The sequence below is a fragment of the Mirounga leonina genome, unplaced genomic scaffold (assembly GCF_011800145.1).
Source record: "Mirounga leonina isolate KUSES-001 unplaced genomic scaffold, KU_Mleo_1.0 Mir_200, whole genome shotgun sequence".
Taxonomy (NCBI): domain Eukaryota; kingdom Metazoa; phylum Chordata; class Mammalia; order Carnivora; family Phocidae; genus Mirounga; species Mirounga leonina.
In genome coordinates, this window is record NW_023270503.1 from 28665586 (window position 1) to 28686398 (window position 20813).

A 20813-nucleotide genomic window follows, 5' to 3' on the forward strand; every position below is an offset into this window, starting at 1 on the left:
TAAATAAATAAATAAATAAATAAATAAATAAATAAATAAATAAATAAATAATCTTTAAAAAAAACAATTCTGATACAACCGAAAGTTTGAGAACTTTCTTTCTCATTGTGTCCCCGGGCTGGCTGCACTCATTTCTGTCGCCAGCCTGACAGCTGTTACAGCTGTGTGCGTGTGGACACAGTTAATCTGATTTCCTGTCTGGCAGCTGTGCAGCAGGGAAGGGACAGCTGAGGGTCTCAAAACCAAGAAGAGGGGATGGAGGAGGAGGGGATGGGGGGCAGGGGAGGCGGTCTGAATGGGATGGAGTGTTCAACTTCGTTGCCTGAGCCCCCTTCTCCCCTGATTTCCCTGCAGGGAGGGAGAGAGCTGACCAAGGGGTCCCCGCTATTCACAGAAAACGAGAGAGCTCAGGAGCCTCCTCCCCCCAAAGCCAGACTGGTCTCTATTCTTGAGGAGCCCACACTCCGGAGGTGCAGAGACAAGTCGTGCAGACTGTATACTACACAAGGGCACCCAACCAAAGGGGCAAGTTGGGGCTAAAATTGAGCCCACGCTCCAAGGGCTGCGCCACGTGCTCTGGCATGAAGATGTATCCACCCGGAAGAAGGGCCACCTCTAAAAAACGTGCACAAAGGCATGCTGTTGTGGGTTAGCAGCAGCCCAACACACAGACCTGAATCCGAATCACAGCTGTCACCTACCCTGTGACCTTGGGCAAGTTCCTTAACCTCTCTGATCCTTCTCAATTGTAAAGCATGGCTAATAATACCTTCCTACAAGAGACACGGTAAGGAAAGCCCGATACCCTCGTCACTGAGGACATTTTTAGTGCCTCGCCCTTCCCACCTTACCCCTACACCTACACACCCAAATGCCTGGCCAAGCTTGGAATGGTCTGAAGAACATGAATGAGAATATCCAGGGGAAACCCCAATACCAAACCCAAACCCCATGGCACTTCCCAGCATCCACAGCATCCCTTCCTGGCACAAGCAGGATTCACACCCTCCCTCACTGGGGGAAGGAGACTCCTCCTCCATGTCTGCTCATAAGATCCTGCACAATGCCCAAGCATCAGCGCTGCCCAGTCCGGGCCACAGGGGAATCCAGGGCCCACAGAAGGGAAAGAGGGGATCCCCCAGCGCTGTGTCCTCGGGAATCCCACACAGGAGCTTGGGCTCCGAGGCTCCCCAAGCTACAACAAGGCCTGAAGGATGGGCGGGTGCCCACTTTGTGCTGGGCTGTTGTGGAGAAGCCAAGCAGAGACCCCATCCGTCAAGGAAGACCCCTATGGCCCTATGAGAAGCGGTGACTGGTTCCCCTCATCAAGCAGGGACAGCACAGACTGCCCTGCAGCCCCCATGGGCTCCCCCTGCCAAGGCTCTGGCTCACCCACTGGGGCAACTCACCATATCTGTCTGTTGACCCAGACGCCCAAGCCCCAGAATAGAACCCAGGAATCCTGACCTCAGCCCTGGACACCAGCCCCTTCAAAGCAACCTTCATTCATCCATGCGCCAGGCACTGTGCTGCAGAATGGCCATGCACCAGACAGCCCAGGGAGCAAAGGATGGCCCTAAAATAGGGTTCCAAAGACTTGCTGGCGGAGAGGCAGAGTGCAGGGTAGACAGCCATCCCAGAAAGCCCCGTTCCCCAACCCCTCGGGCTGGGGAGGCCTGGCGACACACACTGCTGCCCAAGAAGCATCCCTGGACACCTGCTTTTTTAGCCACAGGCTTCTGCATCCTGTCTGGAAACTGATCAAGAGATGGGGAGAGGAGGCGGGAGGGGGGGTGGGGGGGAACACCAGGCTGCCTGGGCCCTCATGGCCGTGTTTATCCGGGGTGGATTTTTTTTTAACCCAAAGGTTAAAGCGTTTCTATTTGAAACATCTATTTACATTCCAGAGTCCAAAAAAAAAAAAAAAAAAAACAAGGCAGCCGAGCTCCAGGCCTATATCTGTCCCCGGTCGCGTCACAGACTCAGCATCAGAGCTGCGCAGGGGGAACATTCTTAGCCCTCTCCCCGAGCCGCTGAGGTGACTCACACCTCCCTCCTGCCAGCATGGACCACACCACCGATCAGAAGGCTGGTGGGGGGGGGGGGGGGGCACGGGGATCTGGAGAGAGGGGCTGGCACGGGGGAGGCCTGTGCAGGGACAGGCAGCCTTAGGGAAGGGATGAGAACAGCAGGGTTCCAGCCTGCAAGGGTTCTGGGGTCTAACTTGAAAGAAGGTAAGAGAACATGCTGAGGAAGCAACTTCAGGCCAACTGCCAGCCGCTGCCTGGAGGCAAGGGACAGCAGGGGGGAAAGGGCAGGATGGGTGGACCGATGTGGCATCTGCCTGATGGGGGAGAGCGGCCTGCAAGCAATGCTCCACAGTCAGTCCTTTGCCCTCCAGGGGACCAGCCTGACTCTCAGAGGCTTCGGGGCAAGGGTCAGCAGGCAGGGTCCTCACAGAGCCACCAGCTCCACCAGACCAGGGCTAGAGCGGTCCTCTGGGTTACACTTCCTCCCAGGGGACGGGGTCAGTCCCCTGCACGGCCAGCCCCCAAGGTTAGGCCCCCATCCCAGGGGCCTGTATGGGCAGGCCTGCAGGGCTGGCTCCTAGGGTTATGCCCCTACCCTAGGAGACTCTGTTGGCATCATTGCCCAGGCAGACGGCAGACCTTATTCCAAGGACTTTCCAAAATGTCCCAAAACGTTCATCCTCTGATATATCTTAGTCCACTGCAACCTTATCCCTGGACAGCTTAGAGCCAAATCACAGGTACCTGCGTAGGCACACAGCTCCCCCCTTCCAATCCAAAGCTTGGGACCCACACCCACGTATCCAGAGGCAAAGACTCCCAATACATAGGCACACAGACACCCACACCCAAGCACCCAGCCACTGCCAGGAGGGGCCAAGCGGGCATGGCTCCAGCAGGCCCCTCCCGCGAAGAAGCATCTTGTGGTGCCGGCCCGGTGGGAAGCCTGTGCCAGAAAGGCCTGATGCTGCCAACAGGTTCCTGGGAGGGAGGGAGGGCGGGGCCCAGCTCTGGGGGACCCCACCCCCAGCCAAGAGCCAAAAATGTCCCTGCCGAGAAGGGGGCAGGACTAGGGGGTCCTCAAGCCCAAATGAAGCGGAGTAACATTCCTTCAGCATCATGAGATGGGATGAAACCAAGGCTTCAGGGAAAGAGAGATGGGGGAGCTACGGGAGCCAGGACCCCCGGCATCCCAGCTGCCGGCCTCCACCTACCCCTACCACAACCTCATTGCATCTGATCCTCCAGGAACTCCTGAGCGGGGACTTGCAGAAGCCATGTGCCCCCACGGACCCAGCCGAAAGGAGCTGGGGTAGCCTTTATTCTTGCAGACACACAGCTACGGCTTAGTCCCCTGCCCAGACCTGGGGAGCAGGCCACTGGGAGGCAGGTCACTGACCCACTTCCTCCCCTCCGACCACAGTGCCAACTAGGCCAGGATCCTCCAGTAATCCACAGCCCCCAGCAGCTTATGCCGACCCTGCCAGAGGCCAAAGAGACTCAAGACTGCAGCAGAGTGCAGCTGCAGGGCATGGCGGGAAGGCAGGTTCGGGCCAAGGAGAGCAGGGAAGCCCACCTCAGTGAGCATGGCAGCGCTGACCGCCCATATTCTCAACAAAGCCCTCCACAAAGATCTGGGCAGGACCCCACCTGGGCGATGCTTGGAGCCAGATGCCCAGCCCCGGGGACAAGGATGCCCGAGAGCAGAGGGCAAGCGGGGACACCGAGGCACTTACCTGCCACAGGGATGCCGTGTAGAGGGGTCCGAGGCAGGATTTCCAAGGATGGTTCCCGGCCTGACATCCCATCTGCTGAGAAACAGGATTCCGTCTCATAGATGGTCTGCAGCATCTCCACGAGCCCCTGAGCCTTGGGCACCAGCAGCATGCCAGGGAGGGGGCCGCCGGAGGCGCGAGTCAGCCAAAGGAAAGGTGGTCGGGCGGGGCCCTCGCTGCTCAGGGGCTCCCTTAGGCCACTGCCGCTGGGACCCGGGCTATGGGGAGGCGCCTCATCCGGCCTGGGCACTCCTGGCAGCAGGAGGAGCCAGGAGGCCCCGGAGCTATAGGCCCAGCTCTCCTCTAGAGGGGCATCGGACCGCTGGCCTTTCCCCAGCTCCCAGGAGCTGGGGTATATGGCTGCGCGCTCAGGGGACAGGAAGGGGAGCTCAGCAGGCAGGCGGGCTCTCTGTGTTCCCTCCCAGCCCTGGGTGACAGCTCTGGGCCTGGCTCCCTGCTCCTCCTTCCCGAGTGAGCCGCCGGCAGCTGGCAGGAGACTGAAATAGCAGTTGGGGGAGGGCCCTGGCTATAAATAGGTGGAGCATGCTCAGGGAGCCGCCGGCTGGCTGCCAGGAGCCCGGGCCTGGCGGAGGCCCCATGGGGTGGGGGGGGAGGCGCGTTCCACCCCGGGGAGGAAGCGCCAGGCAGGGGGATGGGAACAGGGGAGGGCCCGCACTCAGGGCCAAGGCCACAGAGCCGGGTGGCCAGAGGCTGGGCCGGGGAAGGGCACAGGCCAGAGCACCCATGTGTCTGGGAGAAGCTCTGGTGCTATTCTTGGCAGGCGAGGGGCTGGAGACCCAAAAGCCAGATTCCATCTCTTACGTTCCCTCTCGCCATCAGAGCAGGTAAAGAAACCAGAAGGGTCTGGGAGAGGGTGGCAGACAGGGCCACCTGGCCTAACCTCACATCTTCCCTGGAGTCCTCCTAACAGCCAGATGGAAGTTGATTTAACTTCCGTCCTCCCTCAGAGCTGGAAGGTGCCTCCCCACCCCCTCAACCAGAAGGGAGACCCCTGAGCAGCAGCTCAATGGCAGCTCCCTCCTACCCACTCGGGGCGTCGCCTCCAGGGGCTGCTCAGCTTCCTTCCAGGGACCAGGGGAGTCTTCCCGGACAGGCCTTGGCCCTAACCACGGAAGGGGACCAGGGAGCACCTGCCCACTGTGGGAGCACACGCAGCTCCTCCCTGGCAACGTGCCAGGTGCGACACCAGCAGCAGCACATACGTCACCTCGTTTACTCTGCACGATGACCTCAGGAGATAGGTGCAGGTGGGGAAACTGAGGCAGAGAGATGCAGTCACTCACTCTAGGTCATACGGCTGCTTAAATGGTAAGGCCGGGATGTCTGAGGCTCCAGTCTGAGTGCTAACCACCACAGCCCACTGCCTCCTACACAAAGGAACACATGAAGCTACCCCAGGGTGTCCATGAACAGGTAAGATGACCCCCAGCACCCCGGGAGACACAGACACGAGGCTGGAGCCCCTCCAATAAAGACTCACAAAGCTGCCAGGAGCCAGCCCTTCCCTCCCAGCTCCAGGCCTGGCACAGCAGCCCATGCTCCTGGGGCCCTGATGGGACCTCGGGCTAGTGCACCACGAGGACCGGGGACGCCCGCCTACCCTGCCCACTGCTGGCTCGTCCCTCCTCCTCAGGTTGTGCCTCCCACTGGTACAGAGATCCCACCTGGCCCCCTGACCTCACTGGAGCCTTTTAATAGCCTGGTTATTCCTGGGTCTGGGTCCCCCTCCCCCTTCCTGATGTCACGGTTGCTATTTTGGAGTCCCCTCCTGGCCCCTCCTTGCCCCCAACTCCAGGCATGGAGCCAGGGACACCTGTCCTCTCCCTGGACTGGATGACCTCACCCTCCTATCGGGAGCCCTGGTGGAGCTGGCCAACCAAGGACACGGTAGCCATAGCTCCTGCGCCCATCTTCCCAGCCGGCTTCGGCCAGGCAGGGAGGACGGCAAAGGGGCCTCCTGCCCTCAGGTCGGGGAGCACAGGGACGGGGGGGGGTGGCAGACGTGGGCTGATCTTAGATTCAGCTGATCCTATACAATAAGATGTACGGTGGGGTGGGGGATGGGAAACAGGATCTGAACAAAGATCTGGAGCGTCAGCTTCTCTGCCAGGGTAGACTCTAGAAAAATGGTGATGGAGCAGTGCTCCCCACAGGGGTTTGGAGTTGGGAGACACCCCAGGGTGGGCCTCGGGACCTCATTCACCACCTCCTGCTCCAACCTCATCCTGGCCAACCAGACTCTCTGAAGAGGAAGGAAAGAGAAGACCAAGGTCCCCCCAGAGGGGTGATGGGCAGCAGACTCAAGGCAGCCCCAGAAAGCCAGGGGCAGCAGCCCCTCCCAGCTCAGGACTCCACCCACCCACGCTGGGAGCAACCAGCAGGGCTGGCTAGCCCTGTCCTGGCTCTCTCTGCCTGCCCCAGGCACAGGAGAGTGTGGTAGGGGAGCCCTGTTCTGGAGGAGAGGAAGTCGTCAGTTACAATGACTCAAAAGCAGGGCCCCCAGAACCTGGCGCAGCCAGACACCCAAGGAAAGAGAACTCCTTGCTAAGGGAAGATAGGGAGCACCCAGGAGATTGGGCACCCAGAGGTGGCCAGAGCCTGGGGCTCGGGGCAGTTCCCAGCACTGTTAGGATTGCCAGGAACAGCATGAAGTGGGAAGCAAAGTGTCAGACAGCCAGACAATCCTCGATGCACTTCCCAGAATCCTCCAGGGGAATTAAAGACGAGACCTGGAGTGGGGACAAGTGTCTTCTTTCCCTCTGAGATTCAAGTGATACAACAAGGTCTTCCCAACGTCTAACCCTCAATCCTTCCTGCTTTAGAGCCCCTCTCCTTGTGGTTCATTTGTCTTCTCCGTCCCAAGCCATCCATCTCTCCTATGTGTCATCCCACAAACCTTCCAGAGCACCCACCGAGCAGAGGGTGCGTGAACTCCACTGGGAGCAAGCAGCATCCCCTCCAGGCCACAATGACCTCGTTCCCTTCCTCAGAGGCTGGCCTCAGGCCTCCTAACCCTGTAAATCTGGAGGAGGGGAAGAGCCCAAAGCTGGCTCCTTGAGCTCTTCCAGGCTCCCATTTCCTGGGCACAAAAGGTTGGGAAAAGGCCCTGACCTAACAGTAAAAAGCAAGTCTCCTTTGTGCACAATAAAAATCCAAGGGCTGGCTCAGGAGCGCCCTGGGTAGAGCAGGGGGTGCCAGCTGCCCCGGGGCCCCAGAGACATCAGGCCTGCCTGCCCTCCAGTTTTCTCCTGCCCTTTGCGCCCCATCATGCTGGAGCCCATCAGCACCGCCCGGGAGCCGCCATGTGCCAGGTTCTGTGCGAGGTGCTGCCTGTACCCTCTCATCTGAAACCAAGTCCCGGAAAAACGTGAACACCTACTTTGGCCTCTTTCACATCCCTCAGGGGGGACCCTGCCTCTGACTATCCCATCTGAGCCTTCGATCCCTTTCGACTGATGAAGCGGGGAAGAGGAGGGCAGAGCAGATCCCAATCTACAGTGAGCACAGGTGCACCAGAGGGCATCTAAGTGGAGAAGGGACGCCAGGAGTCCACTTCCCAGACCCCCCGCCCCACGCCCGCACTGACCCACTTTCTCCTCCTCGGGGCTGGCTGCCTGCCTTCCCCGGGGGCTTAGAGGCAGAGCATGAGCCCGAGGCTGGGAGGCAGGACACCGAGGTTCCTGGCTCCACCCCACACCCATGCCCCAGTTTCTCTGGTCACCCAGAGGGGGCAGCTGCCTTCCCTCCCTCCTTCCTGGGAAAGGGAAGGAGAGAAAGTGTGGAGCGTGCTGGGAGGTGCTGGGCAGGCAGGTGTGGTCATGAAGCTTGTCTCCCCTCCCACGCTGGGGCTAAGGAACCTGGCCGCCTCCTCCTGGGGCCCTGTCGCCATCCAAACTGGCTCCCACGGCGGGCCTCACTCTTGCCCTCCTCCTGGGCAATGGCACAGAGGATAGGGCAGAGATCAGAGCAGGCCTAGGTCCCAGGTCCCAGGCCAGTTCCTCCAGCCTGGCCAGGCCGAGCCCAAACAGGAGGCAGGCAGCTTCTGTCAGTCCCTCCCTCCCACTGAGGGGAGCAGAAATGACCAGTTCCAGAAAAAGAAAGAAAGCCTCACTCCTCGAGCCCCCTTTGGCCTGAAGAGAAGCCAGACACCAGGGGGTGGCCTCCTCAGGGAAGCAGAGGTAGCCCCATCAATGGCCTCTGCCTGTACTCCCAAGACTGCAAAAGAGGCAAATCAGGTCAAATGCTGGCGTTCAGCCCAGCCCAGAGGTAAGTCAATCAGCTCCCACTCCCCGGGGAGGAGGGGTGAGCCCCAGAAGTAAACTGCTCTCCCCGCCTGCCGCCCCTCACCCAGGACCTTCTCTCTCACTAACTCGTATGCTAGGAGGGCAGGGATGGACCATCTTCTATTTTTCTTCTGTTTCCCCACAGGCTGAGCTCAGGGTTGGGCATGGTGGGGATGCTCAAGGGCTTGCCAAATGGGAAAGCTCCCACGCTGAGAGAACTTGAGGGAGCCAGGGAACAGTGCTGTTCCGTGCCCTGAGGAAAGAGGAGCGAGTCTCGGGGATTCAGGAGAGGGTGCGAGGTGCTCAGGGGCCAGGGCACCCAGGTCCTGGGGACTGCCCATCCTCATCACTCCCACCTCTCTCCCTGGCCCCGGGGCCCCACACTCTTCCTGGGGCTCCCTTCAGGGTATCCACGGCAAAGTGAACACCCACCTGCCTGACTACAGTTTCATTTTACTTCTATGGAGTCCAAAGGCATGTGGTTTCCAGGCTTGTGCCAGGTGCTGGGCACCAGCAGCCCCAGCCCAGATGCCACTCTGAGATGCCCAGATGCCCTCAAAAAGGAGAGCTGTGGGGAAGCTGGCCATCTCCCTGGCCCAGAGCAGCTCTTCCTCCACAAGGAGAGGCAGCCCTGGAGCCCCAGGAAAACTGGAAGGGAAGAGCCGCCGGGGGATGCCCCCAAGCAAGGATCCCAGCTCCCAGGCCTCTCCACAAATGCCGTTCCTGGTATCTGGCCCCCTCCTCCTCGCCCTCCTTCCCAAACACGGGAAGACAGCATCTCCCCCTGCTGGGGGGAGCGGGAAAGCCAGCCAGGAGGTGAGGCCAGCTCTGTAAGCCCCACTCCTGAGGCCCCTCCTGGCCTGGCTCTGCAGCCCCTCCCAGGCTGCCTGGCTCCTGCGCGGCCGGTGGACACCTCCAGCTACCACCACACTCCCGCCAGCCCTGGCAGAAGTGACTGCAAGAGGAACTTGGACCACCAGCATCTGGAAAGGCAACCCAGTGACCTCATCTAGCCAAGATGGATTATTGTAGCCTTTTACTGTAAGGGAATAAAATCCCAAAGCTGGGAAATGCCCTTCCCAAGCCATCATCAGGTGCCTCTGGGCAGTTTCTGGTCCCTTGGCCCACGGTCTGACCCAGGCTCGGTGTGACTGCAGGTGGCCCCTAGACAGGTCAGCATAGTAGCTCAGAGGAAAGGGGCCATTGCACCGCTGCCAGTGTCCGGCTGAGGTGGGCCAGGGACTGGGGAGCACCCACCAGACCTCTCCCTTCCCTTGGCCAGCCCAGCCCCGGAAGAGGAAGCAGGAAGTCAGAGCTTGACAGCCCACCCCCCAGCACCTCCACGTCTAACTCCCGCCGCAGCCCCTCCAGGTTGAAGGAAGGCAAGGACAGAGGCGGGAGGCTCTGAAGGGGGACTGCAAACCCTGCAGGAGGGGGCTCATCAGGCCAAGCTGACCTGGAGGGTCTTAAGGGTCCAGCCCTCAGTAGCTGGCACTCCACTCTGCCTGCAGCCCGCACCCTGAGTCCGCCACGCTGGAGAGACAAAGGGGAGGGGCCGCAACCTTGACCAAAACAAACAGCACAAAGCCAAACAATCCCACCAGCTTCCAGCTTCCCTGGAACCTCCAGGACCCTAGTCAGGACCTCGGCCACAGAGCGCCAGCATTGGGTCCCCGCACGAGAAACCATCAGGTCCGGCAAACTGCGGACAAGCAATGAAATGGGAGGCAGGCTGGATGGCCCGCCCCCCCGCCCCGATGCCACTGCCATCCTGCAAATGGGTTCTCTAAATCCTAGTTCCCCTATCCCTAAAAGAAGTGAAAATATCCCTCTACCCCTACAGAAGAAGACATGGGGGTTAGGCTGGGCCGTGGGGGGTTAAAGCTGAACAAGATGGACTCAGACCCTCCAAGACTGTGCAGAAGGAGCCAGCCAGGGGGAGAAGGCAGTTACTACTCTGACCACACTGACCCATGACCCTCCTGGGAAACTCCGGAGGGTCCGGCTCAGGCCACTTGGACACATCCTCAAAGGCATACACCCAGACCCACCCAGACATAAAGCTGCCTGGACTCCCACCCATAGACTATTTCCGGCAGCACCAGGCAGCCCCCTAGGAGCAGAGGGGAATAGGACATCGCAGAGTCAAAGTCCCCAGATTAGGAATCCACCATGTCCAGGGCCCAAGAAGAGAAGGGGTAGTCTACCCAGACTCAAAGGAGAGCCGAGATTCCCCTAGCAACATGTCAGCACACCCTCCCATCCCAGTACCACACATCCCAACAAAAGCTGAGGCCAAAGGCCCTTCAAATATCCCCTAAGAAAAAAAGCATGGAATGGAGAGAAACTCTCCACCAGGAAGAGAAGCAACCACCACAAAAAGGAAGCTGCATTCAGCTACTGTAGGAAACCCTTCAACATCATCCCCGGCCGGCCCAGACACATTCAGGGACACACACCCCCTCTCAGGCCTGCCTGTCTTGGCAAACGGGGCCGGGCCGAACTGGAACTGCAGGCCCCCGAGTTGAGACTGAGAGGGCAGGCATGGGGACAGAGTTGGACCCGTGTCCTCCCGGGGCCAGGCCGGACCGTGAGCCCATCAGTTTCCAGCTCTAGCCCTCGGTCAGTAACTTCAGGTTTGCCTCGGTCCTTTTCTCGAAATGTTTCTCCACTCCTGACCCCCTCGTTCCCTTACAGCTCAAGACCCCGAAGGTCAGCTGGCCTGGCCTAGAAACTCACCCAGCCCACTGTAGCCAAAACCACCCCAGGGTGCCCTTCTCTGGCCTCCCAGCTCTTACCCGACTCGGTGGGAGAGTTCATGCCGGCTCTGGGCCCACAGGAAGCTGGCGTTGGGGGCTGGGATGGGAGGGGGTGGAGCTGCGGTGATGTCAAGAGAGACAGACGGTAACAGACAGACGGACGGGACAGGAGCCCGGGGCGGCTGTGCCTCTAATGCCCATCAGAGGCCATCCTTCGGGGCGAGGCAGTCAGGCACTCAGAACGGCATCCCTGGGGAGAGACGGAGCAGGGTTAGAGGCCCCCGGCTCAGGGATCTGAGAGAGTTGAGGGAGACCTCGGGGCTTGTTGGTTTACACCTGGGGGAGAGAAGGAGGGACACCTGCTCCGGGGGCGGGGGGGGGTGCAGAGGAAAGCAGCAGTGCTGGCCAGACCCTGGCTTCTTCTCTAACTGCTCAGGCTGCCAGCAGTCAAGGAAAGGGAAATGGCTACAGGAGCCACACCCAAACTCCTTTTCAGGTGACAGTGTCCACTCCCAGGTGGGGAGACCTTACAGACCTACACGGGTGCCTGATGTGGGACTGGGTGTCCACGAAAAGAGAAAAGCACAGAGATTTGAACTCTGTGGCAGTGGGGAGATGCGGGGCTGGAGTCCCTGGCAAAAGGTAAGGGAGAAACTGGTATCCCGGCTCCAGCTGCCTGAGCAGGGACTCTCAGGCCGAGTGTCACTTTCTCCCTCCTCCCTAAGCCCTGGGCCACCCAACTCTGGAACCATGATATGCTTCTGTCTTGGTCTCCCCCGTTCAACAACGGGTCCAGGGAAGAAGGTAACCGCCTCTCTTCTACCCATAACCCATGCTGTTTCCAGGAATTTGGAAAGGCAGAGACACACCCCACATCCAGCACTCGCCGGACCGGGGTCCAGGGCCCAAGCCCAGGGCTTTGTGTCTGTTGGACAGGTTGTGCCCTGTGCAAGTTGGTCTGAAAACCAGCCTGGGCTCTGCCTGCCAAGCCAGGGGTCATCCAGGCTGAGACCACCCAGAATAAAGGATACCTTTTCCCAGTTTGTACAAAGGCCCCGACAGTAGGTTTGCCCAGACCAATACAGTAACGGAGAATGTCCCAGTATTATAGGACCGTGAGTTTGCCAACCTGTCCTCACTCCTTCAGCTCCTCACCTCCCTCCGGCCCCATGGTTAGTCTTCAAGCCTCAGACGCTACGCAGGCACCCACCTGGGCCCATCCCTAAAAGGCCCATGATCCACCCCAGACATGACCTCATTCATTCTCTTCCAAATGAAGGCAGGCCCTCCAATACCGAGTGAAAGCGAGGTGGCAGGAGTGATCCAGTGAGGCTGAAAGGAGCTAGATGTGTAAGCCCTGACCCTGCTGCCCCAGCCAGGGACGGGCAATCAGCTCTGCCCCCTGGACAGCCCCACCTCCTGGCAGGATTAATTCTCAGTAAGCCTTGTGTTCTCATCAAGGATTCCCAGGAGTGCGGTCCATTTGGAGCCCGTAGCCAGGGAGTCAGGCATGGCTGGGACACAGGAACCTGAAGATACACACACACACACACACACACACACACATGGAAGACCTCACACACAAGGTTTGGCCTCTGTAGCTGGAGAAAGGTACACTCAGACGGGGAGTTAGAAGGAGGCAGAGTGAAGGCGCTGAACGGCTCCTGGCAGGCACAGGTGTGGGGCAAGGACAAAAGAGGCTGTGCGGGGCTCAGGCCAGGCTCAGGAATGTGGCAGGTGGGGCTGTTGGTGCCCTGGCAGGGCGCGCGTGGGCAGGCAGCTCAGCCCATGCCCACCCAGGGCTGGCGCCCAGTCCTGCTCACACCCTTTCCCGTGGGCTGGGGAATACAGGTTCAGAAATTCCCACGATGCCCAGCAGCCTGAGTGGCCCAGCCCATCTCCTTAGTGAAAGGTGCCTCCACAGCAGGGCACTCAGAAGGGGCAGAGCCTCAATAGTACAAAAATGGAACTTAAGATCAACTCTGAGCCCCCATCATCTTCACCCCTTGGAGAGAAGAGGAAGGGAGGGGCTCCCAGAACTCCATTTGGCTCAGCACTCAATCAGGCCACATTCCTCTTCACCCTGCAGGATGCAGCAGGACCCCTGGGCCCCCGTCCCCCTGCAGAGGGTGTCTGCCAATCTATCAAGCCTCCTGAGTAAACAGGGGCCTCTCCGGGAAACAAAGCAGAGTTCACTGCCTGATCAGGACAGGCACAGATTCTTGTCTGGGGTGGGACATGAAGGGGAAAAAGGACAGGGGGATGGTTAAAACCTGGTTATTTGGTCCCTCCTCTGTTGCAACAATTCCACTGTTGCCTATAGTTATAGCAGGGCCTCGGTGGGCAGTCAGGGGCCAAGAGCAGTGTCGATGCTGGATGACAGTACATGTAGATGCCAAACCAGTGAGCAGCCTGGCTTCCATGATGTCATAAGTAGGCAGACCCCCCCCCCCCCCCCGGCCCCCGAGCCCAGTCCCCATCCCATCAGCTCTTGTGGTCAGACCTCCAGCCAGGATGGCATGGAATGACGGAAACCGGGTGTACCTCCCCCCACAAGCTCATGGCTAGACCGGGGAGGCAGGGCAAAACCCCCCCCACCCCATTCGTGAGTAATAAAAACTCTGGCAGAGAGTGGGAGGAGAAGGGCAGACAAGTAAGGGAGACATGGAGCAACGTAAGGACCCAAAGGCCACAAGTTCACAGTACTGCCCTGCAGGTATCTGTCCCTCAAAAACTCCCTCAGAATTCCTAGGGAGTCAGGTGTCCCTTTGAGGGCCTCTCTGGAACCTGGACTCCGGCATCACCAGGCAGCCTTCTCCCCAGTCCTGAGCACTGCAGCCTGAGGTCCCCTCCTCAGGTCACAGATGGCCCGGGGAGTGGTCTGAACCAAACCCTGGGAACCTGAGCTTGCCTAGAATCAGAGATCTGTTGCAAAGACCTCATCAGAGCTGCAAACCCACACATCCCATCCCAAGGCACAAAAGACCTCTCATCTCGACCCCTCCTGACTGGACCATGGCAGATCACTTTGCCAGGCGGGCCTCCAAGAGCTCCCACCACCTTGTGCCTCCCCCAGGGTGGGCCACCAGAAGCCCAGCATTATCAGAACCAGGAGGCACTTGGATGTCCAGGCCCCAAACTAAGGGAAGGGGGAGATAACAGGAAAGGAAAAAAGGCACCAGGCTGACAAATTCATTTTTGCAATCGGCCCATTTCTGTTTGTCTGCTCAGACGCAGCTCTAGGCATCTGCACAAGCCAGATGGAGGAGGCTGCTATTTCTAGAAAAAAAAAGGGGGGGGGGGATGAGAGGGGAGGGAGGGAGGAGGTGGAGGCAGAGGGCAGAAGACCGGGTCTGTTTGCCCTAAAACCTCAGGCAGACCCATACCCCTTCCCCAGCACTACCAGACAGGGTCCCCCATTCAAAATAGGGCTGGGGCCAGGGCTGGGGTGAGGTGGGGTAGGGGAGAAGAAAGGCAGAGAAAGTTTAATTAGCCCAAGTCGACTACAATAGGCCCCCTCATGGGCTGCATCAGGTTTTCATTCATGAGCAAGCGACAGTGATCCAAAAATGCCAAGAACCGCCCCCCACCCCCCCGCAGTCTCTCCCCCCCCAACAGGAGTGCGTCCTCTAGCAGGCTGGCTGAGCCTGATGCTGTGTTCCAGACATCCCTCCTCAAAGGGATGTGAGTAGGAAGAATTAATTATTAAAGAGCAGCTGGTACTTCGGCACCGACTGCACTCCCTCCCAAGCTCCTATAGCTGATCCCCCTCCCCCTTCTGTAGAAACACAAACTACACCCCCCATCCCCAGGCCCCATTTCTAAACACACGGCTAAGATGCCACCCCTAGGGAAGGGAAAGCAAACCTTTGTCTCTGCAGCTACTTGGAGTGGGTGGGGCATGTGATACTGCTGCCCCCCACCCCCATTACTGGGCCCAGCTACTCCGGAGGACATACTGGGGAGGAAAGGGAGGCTGGCACAGGGGGCTGACACAGGGGTAACATGTTCTCCATGCTTGCCCCCCAGAAACGTGCACCTGGTCTCTGTCCCTCTGGTCCCTGGCATGCATACAGGACAGAGTGGGGATACTGGGGGCCCACCCCTCTAACTCAGAAAGACCCCTACCTGCCCTGTCAAAACAGAGGCCAGATTTAACTCCAAGGGGAGACAGAGCAAAGAGAGGATTCAAAAAAGGGGCAGGGGCAAACTAAGATCTCCCAAGCTTTGTGTTTAGAGGGAGAGGAAGGAGAGAAGACCGGAATGAAGAGGCAGGCAGCCCCCAACATGGCTCACCCACCATCCACAGCCCAGCCCAGCCCAGCCCAGCCCAGTCCAGCCTCTCAACTTATTCCCCCTCATCTCAGGGGCCCTGGTGTCTGGAACTCCGACTGAGGACCCTCTCTGCCTCTGTCCTCTGCACCTGAAGGGGCCCAGGGCAAGACCCCGTCCCCGGCTCCAGCCCTGCAGGGCAGTCTGGTCAGGAGTGCCTCTAGCCAAGACTCCTGGATCTCCCAACGTCTGCCTCCTTTTGTTCCTCCCATCTGGGACCCTCCTCTCCTCCCAGGTGAACCCAATCATCACCATCATCACCTCCAATCACCAAAACGAATTCCAGGTCCCAGAAGCACAGTGGTCACCGTCAGAGTGGTGGGTCTCGTGAGCATCCCCTCAAAAGTAACTGCAGCTGCTATCCTTCCTCTTGGGGGACACACCTCGTTTCAGAAGATCAACGGTGGGGGTATCAGGTGGTCACCTCTTCCCCCAAATGGGGCACCCCCACCTTCCCCACTTCTCCCCCCCACACACACAACAACCAGACTCCCAAATTAATTACTTATCACCCAGCCAGCGCTCATCTTCCCCCGGGCCCCAGAGAAGGGTGGGGTAGAGAAGCAGCCTCCCTCAAGTTAAAAAGCACAAGCCGCGTCCCTGCCTTTATGAGATACAGACCCGGGATTAAAAATGGGGGGTATCCACCCCAGAGAAGGAGGAGAAATTTCATCTCTCCCTGGCTCCGTCCGGGGTGTCAGCCGGAGAAGAGGGTGGAAACAAACGCAGTAACGCCTCACGGGGGAGGGGGTGAGAATAAAGGGAGCGAGAAGTAAGGTGGGCCCGCAGGCCCCCTCCTCACGCACGGAAGTCAAGGACACAAAACCAAGGATGTGTTCTTAGGTCTGGGTGGAAGCGCTGCGGGGTGGGCAGCGCCCCTCACCTCGGACTACCAAGAAAGGAGTGTCCAGCGAAGAGGGGTCTGCACAGAATCCGTGTGCAGGGCTCAAATCGCTCTGCAACGCAACATGCGCCGCCCGGGAGGGGGCAAATCAGGCAGCCCCCCCCGGTCTCCGGGCCGTTTGAGGGTGCGGGTCGCCGGAAGGTGGGCCCCTCCCTCACCTGCAGGGAATGTGCCCCTGCACAGGAGGGGCGTGGAGGGGCGCGCGCAATAACCCCAAGGCCCGGCTCCCGGGCTGGCGATGCTCCCGGGGGGGGGCGGGGGGGCGCCGACTGGCACCGGGCGCCGGGAGGAAGGAAGGGGGGCGCGGAGCGCGGCGCGCGCGCGGGGAGCCCGCGGGCAGCGACGGCAGCAGGACGGGGCGCCGCCTCGCGTCGCGGGGCCCCGGGGGAGATGGGATCTGGGGTGGTGCGGCGCGCTCACCCCCTGCGGCTCGAGCTCCGGCTTCGCGGGCGGCGGCGGCAGCAGCGGCGGCGGCAGCAGCGGCAGCGCCTCCTCGACGGCTCCTCCATCTTTGCGGCGGCTCCTCCGGCTCCGCTCGCCGCCGCCACCAACAACAACATTCGGAGACGTCACTCCCGTCACGTGACCCGACCCAGAGCTAAAAATAGACCCAGCGCCCCCCCCCCCCCCCCCAGCTTCAGCCACCACCAACTCCGCCCCTCCTTCTCGGCCCTCCCCGCCGGGCGGGGCCAGCAGCGCCACCGTGACAACTTCTTAAAGGGCCGGCAACCAGCGAAGGGTTGGGCTGGGGAGGGGGTGGAAGACAGGAGATCCGAGCCCAGCGAGGAGTGAGGGAAGGAGCGCTGCAGCGGACCCGGCCTGGCTGCTGGGCCCTGGCCTTTGGGACAGTCGACTTGCCTCCCTGCGCTTCCTCGACTTCCTTTTCAAACCGTGGATGGTGCAATCGTTGCCTGCCTGAGCTTCTCCCTAACACGTCCTCCCGCGATGGGGGAGGGCAACTGGGGATGGATTCCTAGGGACTGGGAGGGCTGCGGAGGCCCCATCTAGGGGGCTGGGCTGGGGGCGGATGGCTGGGGCAGGTCCCGAACCCACCAGATGCCACCGCACGCACTGCATCCATGCCAGGGAAAGAAAAGACTGGGGAAGGCCAGAGTATGGCTGTAACAGTTCAAGGCCTTCAAAAGGAAGATTTCCGGTTCCTGACTGACGCCCTCCTCCTCTACACCTCCCCTGAGGACCCAATATGAATATATGTGGTTAAACCTAGACAGTTTGTCAATGACCCAGTCATTTCACTAACAAAAACTATTCTAGGGAAATAAGCATTGTGTTCAAAAATAAGTATAGACGGAAAGAGGTTGTTTATAATGATGTGAAAAGTTGCAAACAACCTAAATAGCCATCAGTAGGGGATTGGCAAAGAAACTAGTGTACATCCACTCAGCAGAATACCATACAGACACTAAAAATTATATATGTCTGTATTGACCTGAAAGATGCTCATGATACATTGTTTTCTTGAAAATCAGGTATTACAGAATTGTTCCATTATTGTAAACAACAACAAATTAGATCCAAATGTCTGAATACGTGTGTACATTAAAAAGCCTAAAAGAATATATACCAAAATATTTACCTTTTGCTTTCTTCATCTTTCTGTACATCTGAAATTTTGCAACAGTCATGTATTACTTAATCAGAAAAAGTAAATGACATAAATAAATGTTTCTGTAATGAATGATAAAGGTTCTTCCTACAGAGTATCTCATGAATCAGTCCACTCTGGCCCCACCCCTTGGTCTAAACCAGATATCCCTCGCCTGAGATATCACTAGCTGCCTCTGTGACAGGTCCATTCCTGCCTCCAACCCAAGGCCCTTCCAAAGTCAGAGTGACCCTTTTAGAACACAAATCTATTAGGGGGAGGGCTTAAAACCCTTCTAATTTGTCATTGAAATCTGTATCTGGACCAGAAAAGTGGTTTCCCAACTTTAGGGTACTTACAAATATCTTTTTCAGTGGGGATGGGGCCCACAAATATTCATTTTTAATAAGTACCCCCGGGGAATTTTGCTGCAGCCAATCCTTCCTTCATACTTGGAAAAAAAGCAAATAAACAACCTAGAAGCTTCTATGTGATCTGGTCCTTTACCACCTCACCTCTCCTTTACCACCTCACCTCTCTTCCTTTAGCTGGCTTTCTCTTATATCCTTGAACTGTGTGCCCCTTGCTCCTCAGGACATTTGCACAGGCTGGGGTTGTTTTGTTTTGTTTTGTTTGTTTTTCCCAGAATGCCCCCCTCCCTTCTTCTCTTTGCCTGGCTAACTCCTACTCATCTGTAGAACTCAATTAAATATCACTTCCTGAAAGTGGCCTTCCTTGGTTCTTTCGCTAAATTGATTCCCCTTGTTATATACACTTTAACTGGCCCTGATAACAACTTGTAAATATGCACCTATTTGTGGTAGTATAGGTTCAGTGTCCGTGTCTTCCTCTAAACTGCAAGCTTCTTGAATGCAGAAACCACACATCTCCTCCCAGCACAGTGCCTGGAACAACAACAAAAAGACTTAATGAGTATTTGTTGAGTGAAATGAATGAGTATTAAAAGATTAGGTCAAAGCAAACACTTTATGACTAGACAATGGACTCTGAGCAGAAGGACCACCCCCACAGTCATCCCATGTCACCCCAAGACAGAGATCCTCTTGCCTCCACCCCGTAATGATGGTGCCACCCATTTGCTGTCACTCTTGATCAACCTTACGTTGTCTCTAGGGCGGTTGGGTTGGGTTGGGATTTTGCTTTCTCAGTGCTTATGTTTTGCCTCCCCAAACAGAGTATGAGCCACTTGAGAAAAGAGATAAAATCTTATTTCCTTTTGCCTTTCTAGCACCTAGCACATCACCTTGTGCATAGCAGGTACTCAGTCAAGGCTCAGGATCCTGAAGAGTCTGGAATTTCTTCTCTCAAGATCTCAGAACATGGGGAAAGAATCTCCCTCTGTGGGATGATAGATGTCAGTAACTTTCATGGAGTACCTTGGCTAAGCACTGCCCATTTCATAGAGGAGGGGACTGAGGCTCAGAGAAGCTAACTAACTTGCCCAAAGTCACAGAGTTCATGCAAGCAAGAACTGGGATTCAAACTCAGGTCTTGGGGTGCCTGGGTGGCTCAGTTAGTTAGGCCTCTGCCTTCCACTCAGGTCATGATCCCAGGGTCCTGGAAGCCTGCTTCTCCCTCTGCCTGCTGCTCCCCCTGCTTGTGCTCTCTCTCTGTCAAATATATAAATAAAGTCTTAAAAACAACAACAACAACAACAAAAATCTCAGGTCTCGGGTGCCTGGGTGGCTCAGTTGGTTAAGCAGCTGCCTTCAGCTCAGGTCATGATCCCAGGGTTCTGGGATGGAGTCCCGCATCCGGCTCCCTGCTCAGCAGGGAGTCTGCTTCTCCCTCTCTCTCTGCCTGCCTCTCTGCCTACTTGTGCTCTCTCTCTCTATCTCTGTCAAATAAATAAATAAAATCTTAAAAAAAAAAAACCTCAAGTCTCTCTGGCTCCCAAACACAAGGGACAGGGCTTGAAGGAGCTGGGCTCCCAGCATTCTAGACCTCTCCTCCAGAGGTCCCTGAAATTATGACCTCAGTCTCCCAGGGGCCAAATGCCCCAGAAGTTATATGATTTCACCATATTGGGCCCTGATGAGCCTTCAGATTTCCCCTTCTCAGGTAAGTGGGGGTTAAATAATCCTGCACTCACTCTACATGTGTTTTTGAGTACCTGGGGTAGGTGTTGGGGGTATAGAAATGAATCTGCCTTTAAGGAACTTAGAGTTCCTCACAAAGAATAAAACTGTCTTTTGTTATGACTTATAGGTCCTTGCTAGGAGCATTCTGCATGGAAACGAGGGTCATGGGGCTGTCTCATTAAATGCTGCCTCAGTGGGGCGCCTGGGTGGCTCAGTCATTGGACGTCTGCCTTCCTTCGGCTCAGGTCATGATCCCAGGGTCCTGGAATCGAGCCCCGCGTCGGGCTCCCTGCTCTGCGGGAAGCCTGCTTCTCCCTCTCCCGCTCCCCCTGCTTGTGTTCCCTCTCTCGCTGTGTCTCTCTCTGTCAAATAAATAAATAAAATCTTTAAAAAATAATAATAAATAAATGCTGCCTCAGTTTACCAATGTCGAGTGAGACTACAGATAGAATCGAGTAGCTGGTTAGGGAACTTCCGCCCCAGGGATCCAATAGCGAATTTGGCTTCTTGAAAGAAAGAAAGGAAATCAATTTTGGAGGAGAGCTGGGCCTTTAACCTATAGCCCGACAGGTTGGCAGCACTGTTGGACTTTAAGAAGAACGCATCAGGGGAGAAGACTGAGGATGCTGAGCAACACTGCTAGGGGCTCTGGGAGTTGCAACCCCCATCTGGAATCATGAGAAATGTCCCAGCCAGTACCTGGATCAAGAGAGAGAACAAGCTTCCTCCGTGCTCAGTGGACGCTGTTGAACTGATAGCACCCATTACCGCCACACCCCTCTTGCTCACCCAGGCCTAGGCCCTCTAAAGTTAGCATTGCCTTGGGGAACCTGGCTGGCTCAGTTGGTAAAGCATGTGAGTCATGATCTCGGGGTTGTGAGTTCAATCCCAACGTTGGGTGTAGGGATTATTTAAAAATAAAGTCTTGGGCGCCTGGGTGGCTCAGTTGGTTAAGCGACTGCCTTTGGCTCAGGTCATGATCCTGGAGTCCCGGGATCGAG

At 57.5% G+C, this 20813-nt stretch overlaps 1 protein-coding gene across 3 annotated transcripts in view; it reads right to left on the reverse strand.

Moving 5' to 3' along the window:
- HDAC5 (histone deacetylase 5) overlaps positions 1-16661 on the reverse strand; it is a 36492-nt gene extending 19831 nt beyond the window's left edge. The window contains exons 1-3 of one of the 3 annotated variants that reach the window (XM_035027244.1): positions 16525-16661; positions 10908-11118; positions 3767-3838 (exon numbers count right to left, since the gene is read on the reverse strand). In XM_035027244.1, the coding sequence (XP_034883135.1) occupies positions 3767-3838; positions 10908-10929 (94 nt within the window). In that variant the 5' untranslated portion in view covers positions 10930-11118; positions 16525-16661. Of the gene's footprint in view, positions 1-3766; positions 3842-5033; positions 5194-10907; positions 11119-16524 lie in introns of those variants that run through there. The other 2 variants (XM_035027243.1, XM_035027245.1) reach the window with 2 other exon arrangements.
- Between the last annotated feature and the right edge of the window lie 4152 nt (positions 16662-20813).